The sequence below is a fragment of the Crotalus tigris genome, unplaced genomic scaffold (assembly GCF_016545835.1).
Source record: "Crotalus tigris isolate CLP2741 ecotype Arizona unplaced genomic scaffold, ASM1654583v1 scf7180000019630.4133010339:1179603, whole genome shotgun sequence".
In the NCBI taxonomy this organism is placed as follows: Eukaryota; Metazoa; Chordata; class Lepidosauria; order Squamata; family Viperidae; genus Crotalus; species Crotalus tigris.
The window spans coordinates 513,863-539,941 of NW_024097627.1; the positions used below are offsets into that span (position 1 = coordinate 513,863).

Below are 26,079 nucleotides of genomic sequence, written 5' to 3' on the forward strand. Positions count from 1 at the left end.
TTCAAAACAAATCATCGGGCCGGGAAGGCGAGATCAAAGCCCCTTCCCCACTCCCGAAAACAGCGAATTTGGGAGCGCAGAGACGGAGCCTGTTGGAGAAATATGGATATTCTTTTTCTTTTTTTTTATTGTAAATATTAAGTTTTTAAAATTTTACAAAAACAAAACAACCCATCCCCAAACCTCCCCAACCCTCCCATTCCCTCCCCCGACCTTCCCAGAGCTGAACATAGGCTTAATTAAAATTTCTTCAAATAATCTAAAAGAAAATATAAACCATAACTAAATCTAAATACTAAATACATATTCTTTTAAGAGGGGGAAAGAGAGAAAGTGACACTGCTCCGGCGTCGTAGCTGCCAGGGGAGGGGGCAAGTTCCAGAAGCTAGAAATGAAGAGCGTTCCCATTGGTTCCCTTTTGAAGTAATTTGCATGACCACGCCTCCCGTCTTTCCCCACCTCCCCTGCCTCCTTCGGCTGGCTTGAGCGTGCGGGGTAGTGCAGTGTCGGAGTCGGGGAAGAGCGGACGGCGAACTGGGAAGCAAGGGAGGGGCGTTTCGTGGTTTTTCTTCGCCGTGCGTTCTTCTGCCCATGCGGAGCGCGTAGGGGGACCGCATTTGCCGGGCGGACCTGGTCGAAAGTCAGGCCAGACGTGGGTGCTGCGAAGTTCAAGCCCGCGAGAGAGGAGCGGAGGCTTTCGGGGCGACGCCGACGACTTTCTCTTTTTAAAGTTTCCGGCTGGTGCAGCATGAAGTGCAGTGATGGCAAGGAGAGGTAAGACGGTGGTGAGGACGCTGGAAGATCTGACGCTGGACTCGGGGTATGGTGGTGCTGCAGACTCCGTCAGGTCCTCCAACTTGTCCCTCTGCTGCTCCGATTCCCCTCACTCGGCTTACCCCTATGGAGGAAACAGCTGGCAGCAGCCTCTAACTGACTCCATGCACAGTCGGCACAATAGCTTCGACACCGTCAACACTGTCCTGGTGGAAGACTCCGAAGTGCTGGACTGCTCCGGGCAGCACTGCTCCAGGCTGTTGCCTGACCTTGAGGAGGTTCCTTGGAGCCTCGACGAAGTGGAAGCGGTCCTCCTCCCGCAGCGCAAAGAGGCCAGAGGGCTGGGGGTGGCCCACGCCGCCAGCTCCAGCAGCGCAGCCAGCTCCACCACCGTCAGCAGCAGCGGCGGCGGCGGCGATGGCGGCGGCCCCCCTTGCAGAGACGCCTTGGCCAGACTTTCCATCTTGATCAGCCGGGCGCTCATCCGGCTGGCCAGGGAGGCTCAGCGGCTGAGCCTGCGCTTCGCCAAATGCACCAAGTACGAGATCCAGAGCGCCATGGAGATCGTCCTGGGTTGGAGCCTGGCTGCCAGCTGCACGGCGGCCGCCCTCAGCGCCTTGTCCCTCTACAACATGAGCAGCAGCGGCGGCGACCGCTTCAGCCGGGGCAAGTCGACCCGCTGCGGCCTCACCTTTTCGGTGGGCAAGTTCTACCGCTGGATGGTGGACAGCCGGGTGGCCGTGCGCATCCACGAGCACGCCGCCATCTACTTGACCGCCTGCATGGAGAACCTCTTCCGAGAGGTTTACGCCAGAGTCCTGCAGCTCGCCGCCTCGGCGCCGCATCACCAGCCCCAGACGCAGCCCCACCAAAACAATCCCCCGCCGCAGCCGCAACAGGCTCAGCTGCACCACAGGGGCCCCTGCTCAAGCGCCGGCTCTGGCGGGACCTGCGCCGCCTCCGCCGCCAGTCTGCCCCCTGCTGCTGCTGCCGCCGCCGCCGCCACCGCCAGCAAGGAGCGAGAGACGAACAACGGCGGCGGCGGCTGCAGCCTGACCGCTAGCGAAGCGCCAAAGTTTACGCTCGAGTCCCTGGAGCAGACGGTCAATAACGATTCGGAGCTGTGGGGCCTGCTGCAGCCCTACCAGCACCTCATCTGCGGGAAAAACGCCAGCGGTGAGTCAGGCGGGCGCTGCTCAGGGACCCTGCCCACCTGTTGTGGCGGGAGGGGAGAAGGGGAAGTCTGCAGACTTGGCGCGCCCGGCCGCCCCACAGAGCTGAACCTGCTCCCTGCACCCGCGCGCGTCGAGAGAGGGAAAGGGTGCCTGGGCTCTGCAAAGAAGGGGGTGTCTGTTTTATTGGGAACATTTAGGTGGATCTGGATGGAAGGGGTTAAAGGCAAGATAATCAGAATACCTTGTCCCTGTTGAATGCAGCTGATTGCTCTATGCAGACTTACTCTGGAGTAATTACTATTACTACTATACTAATATCCACTTGGGCCTGTGGCAGTGAAACCAGCAGGAATGTGATAAGTTTCCCAGAATAATTGATTAGCCTAAGACCTAATTAGTGGCCTGATCTGTTAGACTGCAAACCTCATGATCCTTAGCTAGCACAGCAAGGGATGATGGCAGTAGTAGCTTGTTAGATGTGTTGGCCATCAGAAGGCTGTTGGGTTTGATGTATTCAATGAGATGGACATCTGTCTATGGAAACTTTTAGCTAAGAATGTTAACGTGGGACATTTATGTTAATTGTGCTTGAGTTTTGTTACTAATCAAATCAGGGTTGACTTCCAAATCAGCTTGGCTGTTTTGGTGTCATTCATTGTGTTGAACTTCTATGTTTGGAGTGTGGAGTTGTTGCGATGTTACTTTTCATTGTTGCTTCTGATGGCCTCATATCCTTATTGATATAACAAACTGGCCATCATTAATTTATTCTAACTTGTAAGGTGAATTGTATTCCAAAGGTTGCGTACTAATAATTGGGCCTCACTTGTTGAATTTGTACTCCTGATTCTGTCAAATTACAGAATGGTAGCCTGTCCCCTATGTGGTGTTTGAGAAGGCTGCAGCTTTTGTTTGATGTTCCTAGAAATGTTGGTGACAGCTGTACTTTGGATTTTTATCAGAATGCTGTTTAAAGTGGTTAATTTGGAGAAGTCTGTCCGTTCTAGAGAAATGTTACTATGCTAAGCCACAGGATCCTAGGGAGGCTGAATTCCGCTTCCTCCCATGATTTGGGTTTGGGAGGGACTGAAGAGTATATGTTGTGTTTACAGATCTGTCACTATGAAGGGTGTATCTGTTGCCTTTCAACCTTCCCATGCTGAATGTGACTGGATAGCTTTGGGGACAAAGAATTTATCTTGCAGTATCCTATAGTAGTAAGAACTACACATCTATCAGCCCTGTAAGGTTATTTTGTCTTCTGAGTGACAGCTAAATAATGAACATATTTATGCACTATGTTAGCCCATGATTAACTGAATCTGTTGTTTGGCTTGGATCAACACACTGTATTACAAAAAGACACAAATTGAGATGCTTGGCATCCAGAACTGCTAACTAATTGATCACATTTTAGCCTATACTGAGAAACATTGTACTCTTGAAGTATTGAGAACAATTGCATCCCAATCTATCTGAACCTCTTTGCAGAGATTTTGGGTAGATATTTTCTTTGTGGGGGGAAAAAGCAGTACTTTTCTCCAATGGAACAAATGTAGTATTTTTCTTGAAACGTGCAGATTATTTCTGGGAATCTCTGCAACTGACTGTACTGCTGCTCACTTACCTATTTCTGAGGGCAGCACTTGTTTCATCTACCTAACTCCTTCTTCCTATATTCCTTGGATCATTTTACTTGCATTGCTAAAGCCCATTCATCCTCAAATCTGTGCATAAGGACGAATCAACCTTTGTCTACATGTAACATGTAGACATTAGAAGCAACAGTTGTGGGGATGAGCAGAGTAGCCCATGAAATTTGCATGTCTTCCAAATGTGCCATAACTAAGTGAGGAGTTGATCAGGTTTTGCACATTATAAAAGAATAGGACTCCTTAGCACAGTAAGGTCTTAACTTCAGTTTATTGGTGCCTTTGTATAAGCAGTTAAAAAAACAGTATTAACTATCATAGGTGCCTCCTTATTACAAGTTGATTCACTCTTTTGCAAGCACAGTATATTTATGATCCTTCTATTCCAGGTGGCTGGGGAATTATGGGATTTGAAGTCCACACATTCTGCTAGATCCAATCTGGGTCAGTCACCAGGACAAGAGGTTTACTCTTCTGAGCTTTTGGACTCTGCTGGAGCCCATCTTCAGGCAACTTCTCTCTACTGGAATATGTGCTGTGGGCTATTCTATGAGTCGGATTTACGTGGTGCCTTCCTATTGGTTGATTGGTCTGTTGATGGCCAGCGATTGGCTGTTGTTTCCTTGTGCTGCTAACAGGTTCCTTGTCACTCAACAGGAATGCTGATTTACTACCAGCTTATAAGATACTTAGGAGCCGAGGGCTTGGCAGCACAAGGAAACAACAGCCAATCACCAGTAGAGAGAAGTTCCCTGAAAATGGCTTCCAACATTAGTCTAAAAGCTGGGAAGAGTAAACCTCTGGCGACCGACCCAAATTGGATCTTGCAACATTATTTTGGGACACATATACTTCCACACAGTCTATTCACTGCTTGGTTTTGAATTGTGGACTTGTTTGCTTCTATTAAAAGGGATGCTTAGATTCTAAACCAGCGGTTCTCAACCTGTGGGTCGCGACCCCATTTGGGGTCAAACGACCATTTCACGGGGGTCGCCAAACAATGCGATCCGCCATTTTTTTTCTGGGGCGGCGCATGGGGGGGTCGCCACGCATGCGTGCCGCACAGGGGGTGTCGCCGCACATGCATGCCGCACAGGGGGTGTCGTCGCGCATGCGCGCCATGCAGAGGTGCCGCCACGCATGCGTGCCATGCAGGGCAGCCCGCGCATGCATGCCACGCAGGGAGCGCCCCCGCGCATGTGCGCCGCCTGCTTAATACCGGGGTCGCCGTATAAAAAGGTTGAGAACCACTGTTCTAAACATTAGGTGGCAAACCAGCAGTCCTCTATTTGAGAGCTTTCCTACTAATTTTCCTGAACAGATTCCTGAACTATTGCCCCAGAGTGCTGTTTGACATTTTTGGACTACTTTTTTTTTGGTCCTCCTATAATGCTGGCCATATTCCTAGACTAACTGGTTTGAAAGGTAACACTCCTAGACTTGCCTAATCTTACAAATGTGCAGCTCTTGTTATTACAGTGACAGATGAAGAGCAAATACTATATTTCAGGCAAAATGCTTCTCTTGACACAGAATACATATGGTATATGAAATATAAATGTAGCCCTTGGTGGATTCCAAAATCAGTCTACTGTTTTCTAGTCTGGTGCCTTAACCACTACACTGAACTGGCTTTCATGCATATATTAAAGTGTGCATTTGAAAGATTGAAGAAACTGATGAGGAAAGAGTTTTTTTTAAATATATTTCTGAGGTTTGCTTTTGATCTGCATATCTGGGAATAAAGACAACAAACCCCAATAATGGCAAGAGGGGATTTTTTTTAAGGCCTTGAAAATGGATTAGGGGATATATTCCCCATAACCCCTGCCCTGAATCTCCTAAGTGACTTTTTGGCAGAGTTGTTCTGCTTTATCTTTCTTTCTCTTTTCAATTCTTTTTGTGTCAGCTTTGTGTATGTTTGAGCTGCCTATATTATAGGCATGCAGGCTTCAAAAGCTTTCATTTTTCCACAGGAAATGGAAGAAATGTAACTGAAGCTCTGGGAGAGAGAGAGAGAGAGAGAGAGAGAGAGAGAGAGAGAAGAAATAAAACTTTGTTATATGCAGTGGTTTGGCCAGCTAGAGCTTGCCTGATCAGACCTCTGAGATGCAGTCTTTTGCTGGGGTAGCTGTGTTCATGTCTCTGCTTGTTTACCAAAAGCTGGAGGCGGAAGGTGCATCCAAGTTCACCAGCTTTCCTTGGATAGTTTCTTTTTTTCTTTTAAAGCAGCAAGGTATCAAAAACATGACAGTATCTCCCTCTCCCCACTGTCAAGTCTGGAAATCTTCAATCTGCAATGCCCAGCATTGTTCAGATGCATGCACAGCATAGATAAAAATGGAGCAGAGCTGCAGTATCTTGTTAATGTTCAAGGACATTCAACTGGATATTTTTATGTGTGTCTCATTCTCTGGGAAATCCATGCTCTCTTGCAACCACAGAGATAAAACCAGAATCAAAGCAAGCTGAATAGGAGAAAACCTGGATTTTATGGAGCCAAAGCCATTGACTAGAATCTTTTGGTGATAGCCTAAAGAGCATATCATATTACCTATCAGAATACTTGTCAAGAACAGAGAATTGTTGTTTGAACCACGTTTATATTCAACACTTGCTTTTGCATTTGGTTATTTTGGTTTCTTTGTGTTCTGCAATATTTGGGTATATTTCAGTGAGGGATTATGTTTGGTGCACAGTTGAACTGTCTAACCAGCTGTGATGGAATATAGTAGGCTGGATTTCAAGGTAGAGAGAGTACATCCCAGAGGAATAAGAGACAATTCAACCCAGATATTATGTGTGAGAGAAAGAAGATGAAGACAACCTCTCCCACATAGCGCTCAGAGTATATGGTAGATGCAGATAGTCCAGAGCTTAATCTGGCAGGATTCTGTTTATAGGTGGGGAACAATGAAGAATTCAGGTTTGAAGAATCATGATCTCTATGGTCACTGATGATCTCTGGTGGGAGCGGGATGGAGGTGGTGCATCCATCTTTGTTCTTCTTGACCACTTGGTGGTTTTCAATACCATCAACCATAGTATTCTTCTGGGCCAATTTAGGAAGCTGGCGATGAGTGGCACAGTTCTATTATGGTTCACTTCCTTCCTCCAAAGTCACTCCCAATTGGTGTTGTTAGGGAGTGATAGGTACAGCTTGGTGCTTTCTCTGCTCTTGTTCAACATCTACATGAAAGCACCTGGTGAGATCATCTATTACCATGGGATGAGGTATCACCAATAGGCTGATGATACCCAGCTATACATCTCCATTCCTGTTACTATGGGTATTCTTTTGTGGTGCCTGGAGGCTGTAAGCACAACAGACTTCAACTGAACCCTGGTAAGGAGTGGCTATGGGTACGGGCCCCCTTTACATCCAGGAATTTATCATCAATTATCATTTAGTTTTGGATGGAGTTGAGCTACCCAGATGGACCCGGTCATAATCTGGGAGTCCTCGTGGAATTATGGCTCCTCCTCAAAGAGCAGGTGGCAGTCATAGCTTGGATGGCCTTTGCTCAACTTTGCATTGGGTTACACTTATTCCTGGATAGGGATGCTCTCTGCTCAGTCAGTCATGCCCTGGTCTTTGGCAATGCACTATACATGGGGCTATTCTTGAAAAATATCTGGAAGCTTCAGCTGGTACAAAGAGTGGTTGTGTGGGCAATCTTGAGCACCCAAAGAATGGTGCATGTAACACCTCTGTTCCGTGTCCTGCATTGGATATTGGATTGCTTCCAGGTCCAATTCATGGTGTTGGTATGACCTTGAAAGCTCTATAGAGCAGTGGTGGCGAACCTTTTGGAGACCGAGTGCCCAAACTGCAACCCAAAACCCATTTATGCATCACCGGGTGCCGGGTGGGCGTGGCCACTGAGTGGGCAGGGCCACGGAGCTATTAGCTCGTGCTCACTCGCTCGCTCATTTGCTGTCCACTCCAACTCGTGTTCGCTCTCTCGCTGTCTGTAGCAAATGCTGCTTCCGCCGAAAGTTACTCCTTTTATAGTCTCTCGCCTATTTCCAGACTGCGCATGTGCGGAGAGCTGCGCATGCGTGGAGAGGAGGAGGGAACAGCTTGGCCCAGCAACGGCTCACGTGCCACCAGAGATGGCTCTGCGTGCCGCCTGTGGCATGTGTGCCATAGATTCGCCACCATGGCTATAGGGCATAGAGCCAAATTACTACAGAATCATCTTCATCCTAGTACATCAGCCTGTCCCATCCGGTCAGGCAGGGAAGGTATGTTGTGGAGCCTGACAGCCAAAGAATTCCAACTGGTGAGGTCCAGGAAGAGAGCCTTTTCTGCAGTGGCCCCCACCCTATGGAACATGCTTGCCTGGAGGTGAGATGGGCCCCCACTTTCCTGGCCTTCTGTAAAGCCATAAAATATGACTCTTGAATCCCTGCTTATCATGCAAAGATGAGTATGCAGCCATGAGGTTGGTTGGTGCCCTCAAAGCCCTCTCTCGCCTTTTAATTAATTCTTAGCATCTTCTTGCCTCTTTTAAATTTTATTTATTTTTTTACACTTTTAATATTTTATTGTACACCACCCAAGTTCCTTTGTGAGGGAGATGGAGAGTTCTTAAATATGACAAAGTTCTAGGTTAGAATTAAGTATCGGGGAGAGGACAAAACCATACCTTCATAAACAACAACAGGTGTAATGTTCTTCCCCCATGCATGTTGACTAGGATTTTCCATTTAGGAAAGAATGGAATAGCTGCAAGCTTCAAGGCTCTCCTGGAAGAGATCATTGTTGATGGAATGATGGCTAATAAGAGGCCTGAAAGGACCAGGAGGGACACATTCCCTTTTATTCAGGAGCTCACAGAGATCATCCACAGTATTACCAAAACAATTTTTATCCTGTACCAAGTATATTATCTAATTTTCACTATCTACTTAAAATCCTGCCCTAGCAAAGCAGTGCAGACCAGCTAAAGAGGAATCTAGAGGAAACCGGGATCTCTTGCAGACATGGTTCAGGCAAGTGCATAGGATAGAAACAGCAACTTAGAAAATGGCTCAGTCAAGTTATGCTTCTTCAGAAGGTTGTACACCACCACCTTCTTCAGGATCACTAGCACTACAGGATTGCTAGCACTTTACTGGATCGCTAGCACTTACTGAAGGATGAATAATCTCCCAAGTTCAGTCCATATGCTACTTCCAGCTGCAGGAATGAAAGAAGTGGGGTAGTAAAGTTCATGCCACAGAGAGCTGTATCTTATAATTGGCAATTGTTACAAGCCAAAAACAAACAATTCACATTATGGCTTAATATAATGTGGGGACCCATCCTGTGAATCTAAAGTCTTCCCCAGCCTAGCATCTTTCTGATGGGTTGGTTGCATGTTAACTCCACAAATTCCCAAGAATTTGAGGGGCACTAAATTGGAATCTAAGGAATGCAATGTGGATACAGCGAAAACGAGGCTGGCAGGAAATCAGCCCTAGGCTAAAAAAGAAATTTATTTAATTCTTTAACTGGATCTGCAAAAAGCTTAACTTCCAAATCTAATTACATAGTGTTGGCATAGTTCTTTAATAGATATTTAATTCTAGGCAAGCTCCACTTTAGAAGGGAGAGTTAAATCACTGCACAAGTCACTGACACTACATAAAATTTCATCACTGCTTGCCATATGTGCTTATAACTGCCCCATTCCAGCCCCGATATTACTGCAAGGCTTCAAGATATTATCAAGACTTGTAGGCATTATATTACTTTTCTTAATACCTTTTAAGTTTACGTGGTCATGAATAGTTAAAAATAACTTAATAAAAAAAAGATGTATTTCATAGTGCGATCGGAAAAATTTTTTTTTTCAGGTTTGTATTTTTTTCTGGAAATTAGGATTATTTAGCTCAAGGTGTTTGGGAACCAAGACTATGATTTGAGGCTGTATTACTGTAGGTGGTTACTAAACTAAGCTTGAACGTGAACAATTTGTAAAAGTGAAAAGAAAATAAAACGGTGAAGCTAATTCTAGGTTTGTACCCCAATAATTTACCCTTAAAATGGGATCTTCCAGTAGGCAGTGATTTTGCACGATTGTTTAACATGTGTAAGGGGCTTTCTTTTTGTGTAAATTTTGTATAGCTGCTATTCATTATAAGTACGCAACTAGAGTAATTTGGAGAAACTTAACACTGGAAAGTACTTTAATACACCAGTCTATTACACATTAGCTTACAGTATGAAAAATTCCTGTTAAGATCAGTGGAATTTATTTCTGACTAAACATATGTAAAATTGTTCTATTTTCACTCATGATGAACTACAGAAGAAACTGCTTAATTGTGAAGTCCCTAAAGAATGTTCTTACTCATGTCCAGAATTAGATACACAATGGTTTGTGCACAAGCTCTCTTTAAGTTCATCAGCTTTCTTCAGCCAACATAGAAGAGTTTATTGGCCAGACAGACATGAATTTTTATTTTGGCAGAGTTTATAAATCCTTGGAATTTGTCTGATTTTATTTTTAATCAGTTGCTGTTAATGTGGTTTCTGCATGGTGAACAGCATCAGAACTGTGCTGCTAATTAGCCAATGGTTAATTTGTATTTAGATACAAATTAGTTAGGTATTAACTAGATGGCTATCATATTTCATTTGGTAGAAATAAAGACTTTGGTGACATTTTTCATTGTTTCCTAGGATCTCTGTCTCAGAAAACTGAGTGTACTAGATTCCAACAGATTTTTGCAAGTGTTTTCTGCCTAAGACTTTCTTTTGATGTTTCCTACACATGAGAGTTAAGTTGAGATTGTTCTGTTGAGTTTACTCTGAAGTAATATGCATAGTATTTTGTAAATAGTACACTCCTATTGCAAATATAGGAAAATAAAAATTTTGAATAGTGGTGATTACTGTTCTTACTCCGTCCAATAGTGGAAGATCTTGCAATTACATTTTTCATTTCTGGGGGATGATTGACTTTTATCTGTTCTGTTCTTTGTTCATATTTTCCATTCTTTAATCTTCTGACATTAATAGAGTGATCGTAATAGACAGTTTCATTCTGCTGCTACTGGAGCCCCAAGGAACAGCTAGCAAAGGAGCAATTTTCTTGAGATGCCGTTGAACTTAAAAAACCTTATTTGGATTGAGGCAATCTGTAGTGAAGTAAGATTGCAATTTCAGCGTTGTGGAAGAGCTAGTTCTTGTTGTTTGTCTTGTGCCTGGTCTACATTGGTTATCACATCTATTCATTCATGAGACTTAGTCCAAAAGCAAAGACAGTGGGTAAAATTCATGGATGAATTATCTTGCACAATTCCTCACTGAAATGCTAAGGTTTATGTGCAAGAAGTACTTTTATTTTACTCTGGTTGATCAAGGATTATAGTAAAAGAGCTTGTGGTGGCCAGATTGCATTCAAGGTACAGGGAGGAGCAAACAAATTGTATTTATTATGCACATTGCATAATATTTTTCATACTTAATTACTTAAAATAGCTATGAGAAAACATTTGATAATCAAATGAAAGGAATGAATAGCTTCTCTTTAAGAAGTCAGAGTAGTGACTGGGTAGCCTACTTTAAGCCAATATATTGTATCTTGGCACAGAGGTCTTCTCAGGATCACATTCTTCAACCAGAATTGACCTATCTTGTATATTCAGAAGAAGCTGCTGTTGCACCTCTACTTTTCTGAAATGAGGAACTTATAAGCAGACGGTTTTTTGGTAGGAGTGTCCACCTTATGGAACAGCTCTCTCAAATATTATTTTGGGCATCCATATTACCATCCTTCTGGAACCTTTTAAAAAAGGAACTCTTCTGGAGACTATTTGGAATTTGATAGATGCTATCAATGTTATAGTTATTACAATCTGTAAGTTACATCTTTATTGTTAGAATTATATTATTGGCGTGTTATTTAGTTTTAACTGTATTACAGTGTGCATTTTACAGGTATTCCTCGACTTATGACCACAACTGAACCCAAATTTTCTAATGTTAAGCAAGACAGTTGTTAATTGAGTTTTGGCCCATTTTACGACCTTTCTTGCTAAGTTAGTAACATAGTTGTTAAGGGCATCTGGCTTCCCCATTGACTTTGCTTGTTGGAAGTTTGCAAATGGTGATCGCATGACCTTGGGACAGAGCAACCGTCATAAATAGAAGTTGCCAAGCATCTGAATTTTTATCATGTGATCATGGGGATGCTGTAATAGTTGTGTGAAAAAAAGTCATATGTCACTTTTTTCATTGTCATTGAAACTGCTGTAAGTTGAGAATTACCCGTACTGTATGATTGCACTCTGTGGTTGTCATTATGTGCCAAAAATATTATGTGATTGTGATAGTTTACAAAAGCAAAAAAATAAGGGTTTGAACTGTGATACAGTATATTTGAAAGAAAACTACCAATTATCAGTGATTTAACTATGATCAGGACTGCCCCCAGATCCTGTCTGAAGTGGAGAGGAAAATCCCACTCATGCTGCCCTTATCTGATTAATTATTCCCCCTTTCAACAACTCTCTTTAATTACCTCAACATAAATAAAACAGTTACCCAAAACATGGCTTCAACTTGATAGAACCAAACTGATTTTTCAGAGACAAGGAGTACAGACATGAGGGTTTGTTTAAAGAAATTATCTACTTTGTTTGGAATATAAGAGTAGAAGCCACAGCATCAGTCAGTCCAAAAGCTGTAAGGGCCCCTAATAGACCATCTATTGCTTGGCAAAAATGGTCTGCTTCTACTGCATTGGGAATTGTGAAAAATTATGTGTTTATATTAGGTTAGGAGAAAACAGGGTTCTTCCTGGTGCCATGAACATAGTTCAAGAAGGAGCTTAGGATAGGTCATCTCAAAAGAAAATGTAAGATTAGTTTATTGACATTCAGGATGGTGGGACTTTTTTATTTTTAAAATATTGATGGTTGAAGAAGGAAAAGTATTTAAGTTGCTTTAGCTTTTTTCCATACAAACCATGGGATAGAAAATAAGAAAAATCTGTTCTAAATTTTAAAATCTCTGCTTCCACGTAACATAAGCAAGAAGGAAGAATGCAGTTGCTGTCATCATTGAATAAACTGGGGGGATGATGGATTGGAGCAAAACAGCTCTGCCTACGAAGCTATTCTCACTGGAATCATGGCTGACCTGAAAGAAGTTCAAATCATTAGTATACCCAATAAGCTTAAATGTTTTCCATCTGTTCAGTTTTCTACAAAACCACTGCATGAGAACAAGGACTATGAGAGGAAAAGGCCAATGAGTCTATGCAAGAAGAGTGTTAACCTCCCAAGTAGACCAGACAGAAAACATGATAAGGTGAGCTAATTCTACCTTATTGTAAGGCTACATTATCAGAACCTTGCAAGTCTGAAAGTTCACATCTCCCGCTATCTCTTTTTACTTCCTTATAAATTAGGGCAAATCCTTTCTAACTTTCTTTCTTTGCTTGTTATAGGTAGTCCTCAATTTACAATCAGTTTCTTAGTTAAGGTGAACTTTCCCCAGGCTATTTATGTCCCATATTCAAAGTTCCAATGGCTTCCCTCCCAGTCACGTGATTGCATTTTGGGCGCTCAGCAACCAACCCACTTTTATGTTTGTTTGCAGGGTCCTGCAGTCACATGACCACAATTTACAACTTCTTTTGCCATAAACTGGCATTTACCTCTGACAAAAACATACCCACTGCAACTGCTGGGTTCACTTCAGGACCATGGTGTTTGCTTAATACTGCTTTACAGTAATTTTACAACCATCTCAGGTGATATCTGTCAGACATGAAGGACCAGGTCCACACATGAAGGTTCAATTTAACTTATTTATTGTTACATAACAATTCTAGGCTGATGCTTCTTTTTACTCCTTCCCCCGGCTCTGCCGGTCCTTTTTCTACAATATCCCAGATATGAATACATAATAGTTTGAAGGAATAATATTAAAACTAAAGCTGTAATCCTAAAGCTATAATCATATTATCTGAAACCAAAACTGTGACCCTAACCAAAGGTTAAAAATTAGAATCTTGGAAAACATATATTAGTGGCACTAAATTCTAAATTTAAAACTTCATATGGCCAAGAGGGAAGTGTAAATCTACTTGCCAGTGTATTTAGCAATAGAGCTCTTTATTGTCCATCTGTTGATGTCTTTGTTTTAATCAGCAAGAGACAACAGTCAAGGGTGACAGTTCCTGCCTATTTTTGGAGATAATATGACAAAAGGTGGTGCCATCCCAAAAAAAAAATCTGTTTCAGCTGAACAGATAGACTAATCTGTATGTGGACAGAATCAGTATACCATAGATACTTTAAAATATGAGGATAGATAGGAGACCAGAATCACTAAAATACCTGAAGCATTATAGTTCAATAACTCAAGCTGGACAGTCTTCTGAAGCCGCCTATCTGAAAATGAAGATGTAAAAAGTCTTTTTTTGTAATTCTTCAGTAGAATGCATAACAACATCACAAACATTATTGTATGTATAGTAGGAAACTAGGATCTCAGACACATTCAGTAACATTTACCATTTTGGCGGTTGCAACTTTTTCTAACTTAATAACCTCCAAACATTCTGGAACTACAACTCCCAGAATTCGTATTAACCATGCTAAGTAGGATTTCTAGACATTGCAGTCCCAACACAACAGGAGGACATCAGGTTGAGGAAGATTGGATTGAAATAAACCGAAGATGAAAAGAAAGGAATGTTACTGTCATTTTACAGCAAAGGTCTCCAACCTTTTGGGCACCAGGGACCGGTTACATGGAGAGAGGTTTTTCTGCAGACTGGAGGGGGCAGGTTTTGTATGCTGCCTACATCCCGGGGTTTTGCTTGTTTGTGCAGACTGGTTGCTGGCATGCCGCGGCATGGTACTGGTCCATGGACCGGGGGTTGGGGACCCCTATTTACAGTATGTTTCTCAAAGGTCTTTCAAGTCTTCCAATTGTGTACTCATCACTGCTGTAAATAAATCTAGTGACCTTGCTGCTAGTTATCATCATCTTTGCTTTTCTGGCTGGGGAAGTCTGGGAGCTGAAGTCTACACATCTTAAAATTGCTGAGGTTTTGAAACACTGGCATAATGTGTCAGAAGTCAGATAATTTGAGCTTTGTCATTTGTGCCTTGAGTGAGAACTCTGGGTTTATCTGTTTGATCATACTGTACATTTGTTTGTTTTCTTGGCTGGACACAGTATTCTCAGGAGTCTTCTCCAACACCAAAGTTCTCAGGAGTCTTCTCCAACACCAAAGTTCAATACTCCTCCTGTCCTGCTTTTTCAAGATCCAATAGGGATAAAGTTGTATTTGTTTATTTTTTTTGTAACCCGATTTGATAGTTCAAAGGAAATAAGTAGATAATGAATCCTGGACAAGTTTACTATGAGGGGATTTACAAAGACATTCTTGGATAATTCCTTGTGTGACTTAGAAAGAAAGTGAAAAAGTTATTTCTAAACCCTTTTTATATTAAACCATGCTGATAGCAGATGGAGAAGTAAATAGTAATAATGGTAGCAATAACAATAAGTTTAAATCCCTATTCAACCATATCTGGCTTTGTTTAAAGGTAGCATAATGTTACTTCTCTGTTTTTAACAGACCTAAGAAAGAAAAAGGTGGATAATTAGCAATTAAAATAAAAACCTGCTGAGCCACTTGCAGTGCAAGGCAGAGGGGGCTGGAAAATAAGCTGGGTGTCATTGGGCAACTCTTCTTTTGCTGAAAACTTGCCAAACTTTTCTGTGGCATCATAAAGCTAAAAGGTATAAAATGGATGTTTGTGAAGTAAAAATGAAACATGATATAATATCATGTCTCCTTTCCGTTTTCTTTTTTCTGGATTCAAGACTTCAAATTACTTTATCCTGTTTTCCTAGGCCTAGCTAGGGCATGTCTCTGTATCTTCTTTGTTGCCTTCCCGAACCTGTTCTAACAGATCAATACCCTTTTAGAAATACGGTGCCCAGAACTGTACATTGTATTCTAGATATAGTCTAGATTAGGGGTAGGCAACCTTGGCTCTTTTATGACTCGTGGAAGTCCATGAGTCATAAAAGAGCCAAGGTTGCCTACCCCTGGTCTAGATGGAAGGATTTCAATAAAATGCTTCATTTAATGCAATCCAGAACTACGTTATCTCCCACTATTTCTTCTTCTTATGGTTCAAAGTCTGTTGGATGCTAAGGAAGATATCCATGGGTATTTAATAAAGTTAAAATTGTTTTACGAAATAACGATCATCACAATTACAGTCCAAAGTTACAATTTGTGGACACAATAATATTGTGTACCCTATTAGGGTTAAGGATAGCATCTATGGTTGGTATGACTGAATATCACTGAGAGACATATGCCTGCACAGTGTCTATCATATAATTCATTTTGAATCAATTTCCCATATCCCAATAGTACAAAAATCCCTTTACATTAAAAGATGGGGGAGAGAAAGAATTGTCCTGAGTCTCTTTTCCAGGTTGAAAATTTCCCCCCAAATTAGTTAGGGAACACTGTTGCAGCAGGCCTCTGAGGCATCAGAAAAGTTTGTAAAAAAATCAACTTATTTTTGCTTCATTTTTTCTAGCCATTGGAAAGGAAAAGAAAGACAAAACAATGTGGAGAGAAAACAAGGGCTAAGTGTCAGATTCCCAGGGAGACAATGATTAAAACCTGTTAGAACTTTCAGTCTTGCTTGCAGTTGTAGCATTCCAATCAAAGTTGGGATAAGTAGCAGAAATTTGTAGCAGTTTGAGAGAGAGAAGTTGGGGTTGTTTGACTATGGCATAGCATCAGAATTTTATCCCCCTCTTGGATACTGTGTGACTGGAAGCAGAAACAACTGCAGGCTGTAGAAGATGATCAGTGCTTTCTTTCTGACTTTGGGCCTCATGTTCTCATTTGCTAAACAATTAGGCACAGTTAAGCTATATGTGCCTCTTAGCTTTGATCAGGAATGATATGGGCACATGTTTTATATCTCACTAATTCATTCGGTCTGCCTTGCACAGACTTAACTGTGAAATCTCTTAATGTGATATTGATACCTCAGGGTGGCATCAAGAATTAGATTTTTAAATTTAACTGGGCAAAACCCATGCTGATTGCCCTAAGATATATTTTTCATTCCTAGCTTGAATAAAAAAAAAATGACTTTGAATACTTTTGTAACAGAATAGTTTGTAATGACCCTTTTTAAAATTGCACTTTGAAAACAGATCAGTCACTTTCAAAGAGAATCCAAGTGTCACAAATCTCTTGGAGGGAAAAAGTTTTTTTTTCTTCCTTTGTTGCTGAAATAGCTGATTTTTAGTTTTTTAATTTATTTTGAAAGCAAGGGTGACACACATTAATTACATTATGTAGGATAGAGGTTTTTTTCCCCTCCTCTGTTTGGTAGACAACAACCTTTTAACATAAAACTCAAGGGCTTTCTTCGGATCAGATGCTTATTTCCTGACTTAAGTTTCTTCTTCTAACCATAAAAAAAAAGGAAAGGAAGTAAGACTGGTCATAAAAATAATACAGGAATGAATAGTAGGATGGTGGAAATCTCTGAAAAGGTGTTTTCCTTTGATGGTTTGTGCAAGGCACCCCTTCAAAGGTAGTAAAACAATGCAACCCTTCCTTTCCTCTTCTAAAAGTGAATTGAAATTACTGCAGTGCTTGTCCCAAAGGTGCTTTTTCGAGAGACAATTGGACTTTCTTTGTTTTTCATTGAAGACGTTTCGCTTCTCATCCAAGAAGTTTCTTCAGTTCTGACTCATGCAAAATGTCTTCAAGGAAAAACAAAGACAGTCCAGTTGCCTCTCAGGGGCTGCCACAAAGAAGAGGGAGTCAAGCTGTTTTCCAAGGCTTTTGAAGGCAGGACAAGAAGAAATGGATGAAAACTAAACAAGGAGAGAAGCAACCTAGAACTAAGGAGAAATTTCCTGACAGTGAGAACAATTAACCAGTGGAACAACCTGCCTCCAGAAGTGGTGAATGCTCCAACACTGGAGGTTTTTAAGAAGAGACTGGACGGCCATTTGTCTGAAATAGTATAGGGTTTCCTGCCTGAGAAGGGGGTTGGACCAGATGACCTCCAAGGTCCCTTCCAACTTTATTATTATTATTATTATCATTATTATTATTATTATTATTATTATTATTATTATTATTTTGGATCATCGCACAGTCAGCCAGATGTTCAGACTGGATTTGGCATTTTGTCTACCTATCGAGTCCTTACTCAGGACCTGGGATAGGCAGATGTGGATGTTTGATGGTATTACAGATATCGGCGCAGGATGGAAGCAGTTCCTAGTAAGGCCGCCTTTTGCAATTGACTAATAGCGAATTTGTCAATGCCAATGGTGTTCAAGTGGTGCTCCAGTTGTTTTGGGATTGCACCTAAGGAGCCTATGACTATTGGTACTACCCTTGCTTGCTTTTGCCACAGTCTTTCTATTTCTATTTGTAGGTCTTTATATTTTGTTATCTTCTCCAGTTCTTTCTCTTCTATTTTGCTGTCTCCAGGCACTGCCACGTCCACTATCCAGACTTTTTTGTCTTTCTTATCGACAATTGTTAAGTCTGGGGTGTTATGTTGCAGGTGCTTGTCTGTTTGAATTCTGAAGTCCCAGAGCAGTTTAATTTTATCATTTTCTATGACTTTCTCTATTTTATGATCCCACCAGTTTTTGCTTACAGGCAAATGATATTTTTTGCAGATCTTCCAATGCACCATTGTTGCTACTTTGTCATGCCGCTGCTTGTAATCAGTCTGTGCAATCTTCTTGCAACAGCTTACCAAGTGGTCCACTGTTTCTTCAGCTTCTTTGCATAGGCGGCACTTACTGTCTGTTGCTGTCTTCTCAATTTTGACTTTATATGCATTTGTCCTTAAGGCTTGGTCTTGTGCAGCCAGAATTAATCCCTCGGTCTCTTTCTTCAATTTTCCTGCTCTTAACCATTGCCAGGTCTTGTTATTATCTGTTTTCCCATCTATTTTTTAATGTATTGGCCATATAGTGCTTTGTCTTCCCTGCCTCTATTCTGTTCTTCATTTGGTCTTTCTTGTAGGCCAGTGTGGTCTTTCCAGTAGTCAGTAAGCCTTCCTGATATACTAATTTCAGTGCATCTTCATCATTGTTCTTCAGATATTCTTCCAAAGCCACTCTTCCTCTTCTTCTTCCTCTTCCTCTTCCTCTTCCTCTTCCTCTTCCTCTTCCTCTTCCTCTTCCTCTTCCTCTTCTTCTTCTTCTTCTTCTTCTTCTTCTTCTTCTTCTTCTTCTTCTTCTTCTTCTCCAGCAGGATGACTGTAGAGTCCAAATGGATGGGTTCTATGACGGCCTTCCTGCCTGGCAGACTGGGTAAAAACTTCGGCCACACCCCTTCCTTTGGGCGTGACCCCAGTTTTGACTCAGTCTCGAAGCCTGGTACAAGTGCGAGAGGCAGCTCTCAGAAACAAACGAATTTAAACTCAAAAAAAAAAAAAAAAAAAAAAAGGAATCCCCTCTTCTTCCCTTGACAAGAGAAACTTCCCGGAGCGATTAGAACAGGATCGACGGACTCGTGGCTGGCTAGCCGGGGCAACGGGCCGGATCGCTCGCTTTCTTCCGCCCGGGCAGCTGTTCGGCGCGGGGGGGGGGTTTCACCGGGTTGCGCGTAGCCCTCCGGCCCTCCAACAGCTGAGCAGCCTGGCCGAGGGAGCTGAGCGCCACGGCGCGAAACAGCTGAGCCGCGGGAAAGGCAAACCAGGTCGCCGCTCGGCTGCGATCAGCTGAGCGGCGATAACAGCGCGGCAAGCAAAGCCGGCTGAATTCCCCTATACCCAGGAAAGGCGCAGCCCCTCATGACTAGAGGAGTTCCTGATTGCAAAAATCAGGATCCGCCATTACTCTTGAACCTCGTGGATTCCCGGGCTTCCATTTGGGGCGTGGCTTTCCCCATTCACCATTTTGGAACTTGGATTCCCCGTTTCCCCTTGGGGGCGGGGCCTTCACCGGACTCCATTTTCGGCAAAAAAGGGCTTTTTCCCCTTGCAAGGATCTGGTTACCCAAGGAAAACTGAGACAGAGGAAAGAGTGGAAAGTAAAACCGTTTTCCTATCGTGGTCTGCCACAGCCACAGACTGGGGGAGAGAGAGACATATATGAACTGCCTTGTGTGGACTCCACATTCTTCTTCCCTGCAGCCTTTAGTCACTGCCTTGCAGGATCTTCGGTCCAAAGAATCCTGTCTGTCCGGCCATTGTTTGTATAGGCAGAGGAGGGCACAGTCCCAAGCATCTGCCTCTGATCTGCGTACCTCATTCCCCCATCCCAGGCATTTCCTACTCGGGGTGTCTGGCACAATGGCAGACAATGTCTCGTATTCAGTCACACAGGTCCCTCAATTGTCCCCCCCACAACAGCAGCGAAAACGCAGATCCTCTGAATCAGAGGTGGGGGGGAAGAAGAAAGCTAAAACAAAGCACCTTACTCAGAAGGGACAGTCTAAAACGGCTGAGCGAGAGGCTCTGAGGAGACATTTGGCTTTAGAAAGACAAATTAGCAGGGCACAGAGATCCAATGCCAATGGGACAAATTTGGTTTCCCCTGTCCCAGTGGCGACCAGCACAGAACCTACTGCCGAGGAAGTGCTCAAGACTTGGTCTCCTCCTGGGAAACTGAACAGTTAGATTCCTCCAATCCCTCCTCACCAGCTTCTTCTCCCTCACCCGACCACACTCCAGCGCCTCACCCCAGCGACAAAGCGCAGGAGAACATATGGTCGGCACGATTTCAGGCATTCATGCAGGATGCATTCTCCCAATTCATGGCCTCCAAAGGGCAAGTGGCCTTTCACACACCCCGTAAGGGACGAGCTAGGCCACCCCCTACCAACATCTCTGAATCTTCCTCTCAACTAGGAGAGGGTGACTCAGTAGATCTTGACATGTCAGACATGCCCCTATCGGAGGACGAGGAAACCGCACCTGAGCAGGAGACGAGCTCTGGCCTCTTTAACCCAGCGCTCCTAAAATCACTCCTGATTAAGGCAGTTTCCACAGTCAGCCTAACATCAGTACAGGATGAGAGGCCATCGACTAGCAAGGAGGCCCACCCTCTGTTTGCCAAAAAGGTCCCACAGGACAAGTACATTCCATGTGCGGAGGTCTTCATGACCACGCTGGAGGAACAATGGTCCTCACTTGCAAGCCCACCGGCTCCTAACAGCGCGGAAAGAAAGCTTTTCAACCTATCTCCCTCCTTCTCTAACATGTTAGAGGTTCCCACTGTAGATAACCCCTTGATCTCATTATTCTCTACCTCCGCGATTCCAGGAGACATGGCGGAGGTCTTGAAACCTGAGGAGAAGAAATTTGAACACTCCTTCCGGCGTTCCCACATGGCTGCAGCCTGGGCGGCCAGAGCAGCCACCTCATCATCATTCTTCGCGAGGGCCTGCATCATGTGGCTGAGGGAACTGCAGGGCACGGTCCCTCCAGACCAGGTCAGAGTACACCAGACATTGGCCAAACTCCTCGCGGCCTCTCAGTTCATGTCTGACGCTTCACTGTACGCAACAAAGTATGCGGCAAGATCCATTGCGGCCACAGTGGCCTCGCGTAGGCTACTGTGGCTCAAAAACTGGAAGACAGACCTGAGGTCCAAATGGCGTCTCTCGACGTCCAAATACAGTGGAGAGGCCCTATTTGGTTCCATTCTGGATCCACATGTCAGCGAAGGCAGAGACAAGAAAAAAATCCTAGTACATCCATCAAAGAAGTTAGACAGGAGAGGCAGTCAGGACTTCCGGAGGCAGGGCTCCCGCCCAGGAAGCCCCTGGGAATGGAGGCAGCCCTTTCGATCAGGGCAATCCTGGGACTGGCCCAGAGGCTCACGATCCTTCTACCCGAGACAGGATCGAACCCAGGATCGCCAAAGCCAGGGAGCCAGGGGCCAGTTCCAGTCCAGACGCCCATATAGAGGAGCGGGAGGCAGATCCTTTAAGCGTACCAAGTGACGCCAAACAGGATACACCCATCGGGGGTCGGTTAGGAAATTTCACCGAGGTCTGGGAACAGACCACTACCGACGCCTGGGTCCTGGAAACGATCAGGCATGGCCTGACCTTAGACTTCTGTTCTCCCCCTCCAAACCGGTTCATCAGATGTCCCATCTCCAGAAGAGCACACAAGACAAGGCTGATAACTTCGGCCATAGATCACCTCCTGTCAATTCAAGCAATAGAGAAGGTACCAAAGGAAGAGGAAGGAAGAGGATTTTATTCTATCCTCTTCGTTATCCCAAAGACATCAGGAGGGTGGAGAGCAATCTTGGACCTGAAGGGCCTGAACTATTTCATAAAGTACAGGAGGTTCAAGATGCACTCCTTAAAGTCCATACTAGCCAGCGTCAGGGAAGACGATCTACTATCCTCAATAGACCTCACCGAGGCGTACCTACACATCCCCATCCACTCCAGCTACCGGAAATTCCTCAGATTTACCTACGCGGGGCGACATTACCAATACAGGGCATTACCCTTCGGACTGTCGTCAGCACCAAGGGTATTCACAAAGATCTTAGCTGTACTAGCGGCCCATCTCAGGTTGATTCCGGTTCGCGTCCAGTTTTATCTGGACGACATCTTGATTCAGTCCAGATCTCGGGAACAAGCAAGGACAGACCTCAGGACCACAATCCGAACCCTACAGGGGCACGGATTCTCGGTCAATCTAAACAAGAGCCACCTCATTCCCTCAAGGAGACTGCAACACCTGGGCGCGGTGATAGACACGTCACAGTGCAGGGTATTCCTTTCCCAGGAGCGACTGATCAACATATCCAAGCTAATCCACCAATTCAAGAGATCAGGAGAGTGCCCTTGCTACAACTCTCGAAGCTCCTGGGAAAGATGATATCTTGCATGGGCATCATCCCATGGGCAAGGCTCCACTCGAGGGAGTTGCAGTGGTTCCTCCTACCCTACCAGAGGAGGAACCTCAGCACCTCCAACAGGAGTGTGCTGGTACCAGCACAGGTGATGAAATCACTAAAATGGTGGCTATCCCCCATGACACTCAAGGGGAGCATATTCAGGGAACCGAACAGGGTCCCGCTCACGACAGATGCGAGCCTGTTCGGATGGGGAGCCCATCTGGGGACCCAGATAGCACAGGGCCAGTGGGGTCAGAAGGACCTGTCACACAGCATCAACTGGCTAGAGCTCCGGGCCATACACCTGGCCCTCCGTCATTTCTCACACCTAGTAACGAGGAGGCACGTCCTCGTGCTTACAGACAATGTAGCAGCCAAGGCACATGTAAACAAGGAGGGAGGAACGAGATCAGTGGAACTAATGAAAGAAGCATTGGCTCTGGCTCGGTGGGCAGAAGCCAATGTGAGTTCCATCAGAGCGGAACACATCTCAGGGGAAACAAACCCCCAGGCAGACTCCCTGAGCAGAGCCAAGGTGGACCAGTCGGAATGGCGTCTGGACCCGGCTCTCTTCGAGGAGATCTCCCGGAGGTTCGGACAACCGCACCTAGATCTATTTGCCAACCACACGAATACACAACTCCCCAGGTTCTTCTCCAGATTCCCGTCCCCGGGATCGGAGGGAACGGATGCTCTCAGGTGCCGGTGGCCGGCGCAACTCCTGTACGCCTTCCCACCGCTGCCACTAATACCGGCAACCATACGCAAGATGATCCTGGAGGGCGCAGAAATGGTCTGCATTGCCCCTCACTGGCCACGGCGCCCGTGGTTTGCCGACCTCGTGGACCTTTCGATATCACCTCCGTGGAGGATTCCCCCGGACAGGGTAAAACTCAGTCAGGGCAAGCTTGTACACCCAGATCCCCAGTGGCTACCACTAGCCGCTTGGCATTTGAGCGGCAAAGCTTAACTAAACAATCTTATTCTGCAGGGGTGATATCGATCATACAGGCATCACGAAGGGCGTCCACCAATAGGATTTACGACGCTACATGGAAGGGATTCTGTAGGTGGTGCGCTTCGCTTCACCTAGACCCGACCGCAGTATCTATCCCCAATATCCTAGACTACCTATTGGAGGGTCTTAATAGGGGCCTATCAGTCAATACCATCCGCAGACAGATATCGGCCCTCTCAACCGTACTCTCCTGCGACAACTTAACTTCCCTAGCACAACATCCAGCGATTAATGCCTTCTTAAAAGGGGCGTCTAACACAAAGCCCCCAGTCATACACAGGTACCCGTCCTGGAACCTGCCTAGGGTCCTTCTAGCCTTGACATCTGCACCCTTCGAACCTCTTGAAACATGCTCACTCCATCACCTCTCACTGAAGGTAGCTTTCCTTGTGGCAATTACTTCGGCAAGGAGAATTTCAGAACTAGCAGCTCTGTCAGTAAGGAAGGATCTGTGTACCTTTTTCAAGACAGGGTCGTTCTTAGACCAGACCCGACCTTCATCCCGAAGGTAAATAGCACCTTTCACAGATCTCAGGAACTTACGCTTCCTGATTTCTGTCCAAGACCCAAACCTAAGCTAGAACACAGATGGCACAAGCTAGACGTACGGAGAGCACTGTGTTTCTACGTGAAACGCACCTCGGCTTTCCGAAAGACTGAAGCAGTATTTGTGTCCTTTCAACCATCAACTATGGGAAAGAAGGTATCTTCTTCCACCATAGGCAGGTGGATCAGAGCCTGCATAGCGCAGGCCTACGTCTCACAGGATTTGCCAGCACCCAATCAGGTGACTGCCCACTCAACTCGGAGCGCAGCCACATCTGCGGCGTGGCTAACGCAAGCTCCGGTGGAGGAGATTTGCAGGGCCGCAATCTGGTCCTCACCTTCGGTTTTCATTCGACATTACCGTTTAGACTCCCTAGCAGCAGCAGACGCGGCTTTTGGCAGAAGAGTTCTTCAACAGGTCGTATCTGCTCAGAGTTCGGTAGCCTAGACATTCCCTCCCAGGGGGACCTGAGGGCTTTGGTATGTCCCATCCATTTGGACTCTACAGTCATCCTGCTGGAGAAGGGGCGTGGTCTTACCTGAACGCCTTTTCTCAGCAGGATGATGTAGAGTCCAAGCCCACCCAGAGGATAGGTCTAGGCAGGGATATAATAAAGATATAATAAAGAGCTGCAAGGTTAATTCCAACAAAGTTTCTCGCCTAAGTCAAAACTGGGGTCACGCCCAAAGGAAGGGGTGTGGCCGAAGTTTTTACCCAGTCTGCCAGGCAGGAAGGCCGTCATAGAACCCATCCATTTGGACTCTACATCATCCTGCTGAGAAAAGGCGTTCAGGTAAGACAACGCCCCTTCTTCTTCTTCTTCTTCTTCTTCTTCTTCTTCTTCTTCTTCTTCTTCTTCTTCTTCTTCTTCTTCTTCTTCTTCTTCTTCTTCTTCTTCTTCTTCTTCTTCTTCTTCTTCTTCTTCTTCTTCTTCTTACCACCATGACGTGGATGACTGAGAATCTCCATAGATATTACTGCAGTGCTTTACTTGCCTCACATCCTGGAATTTTAGTAGCCAAAAGAGACTTCTGTACTGTACTGTATTGTGCATGGACAAAACATCTTCTTCCTATTCTAGCCAGCTTCCGAAAGCATCAGAAGAGGTTTCTGGGCAAAAACTGGGTATGTCCAAAATACTCTTTTTTTCGGGGGGGGGGGCTTTTGGAATTGTTAGACAGGAAGCGCAGTGTCTTCAGGAGGAGAATCACATTATCTCCTTATCTCTATAAGTAGAATTATGTTGGTCCAGTGACAGAGAAAGCTTCCAAAAGCAAAGAATAGTTGCTTTGTACAGCCTAAAAAAGAATTAAATGTACCTCCTTGCATTTGACATGCAGAACACATACTGTATGCAAGAAATTACAGCATATGGAATAAATCACATCAGATTATAAATGGAACTGGATTTTCCATATTGGAATAAGGAATTGGTCTAATATTAGACTATTTGTTTATCTGTTGTTATATCTTCATGACCTCTGCTTTAGTTCCAAAGGATGTAGTCTTTCTGAAGTTGTGCCAATCTCTACTAGTCTGCTGATCTGACTCATACCATATTTGGTCTCTGATGTGCAAGTCAGGTATGAAACTCAGCTGCTTACGTGCCTTTCTTCTCAATCCCTGTGTAGTTTCCACTGATGTTGCTATCTTATTGGGCTGTGCCACTTAGCAAACTAACAAGGAAACAAAAGAACTGTCATGCATAGTGTCCACTCAATATAGTTTATTTATTCTATTTAGTTCAGTCCTGAATTACTTAACAGAGAAGAAGACTACTTAGTTTCATGGAGTGAGTGACTTGATTAAGTGGGGCTTCAAACTATGCTCTCCCCAGTTCTAGTCTGGAATTTTAACTACTACCTAGAGTTGTGTGTGTGGGAGATAATTGAAAAAAAAATTTTTTTTTATAGTCAGATCTTCTTTCTCCATTGGAACAGATAGGAATATTCTATGTATGCGTTGGCACCTAAAAAAAAAACTGTTGACCCAGGGACATTCTCTAATCACCT

The 26,079-nt window shown here is 44.4% G+C and overlaps 1 protein-coding gene across 2 annotated transcripts in view; it reads left to right on the forward strand.

Moving 5' to 3' along the window:
- Positions 1-222: 222 nt before the first annotated feature.
- Positions 223-26,079, forward strand: part of BTBD11 (BTB domain containing 11) — a 246,510-nt gene continuing 220,653 nt past the window's right edge. For both annotated transcript variants that reach the window (XM_039363928.1, XM_039363929.1), the window contains exon 1: positions 223-1,950. In XM_039363928.1, the coding sequence (XP_039219862.1) occupies positions 762-1,950 (1,189 nt within the window). In that variant the 5' untranslated portion in view covers positions 223-761. The remainder of the gene's footprint in view (positions 1,951-26,079) is intronic.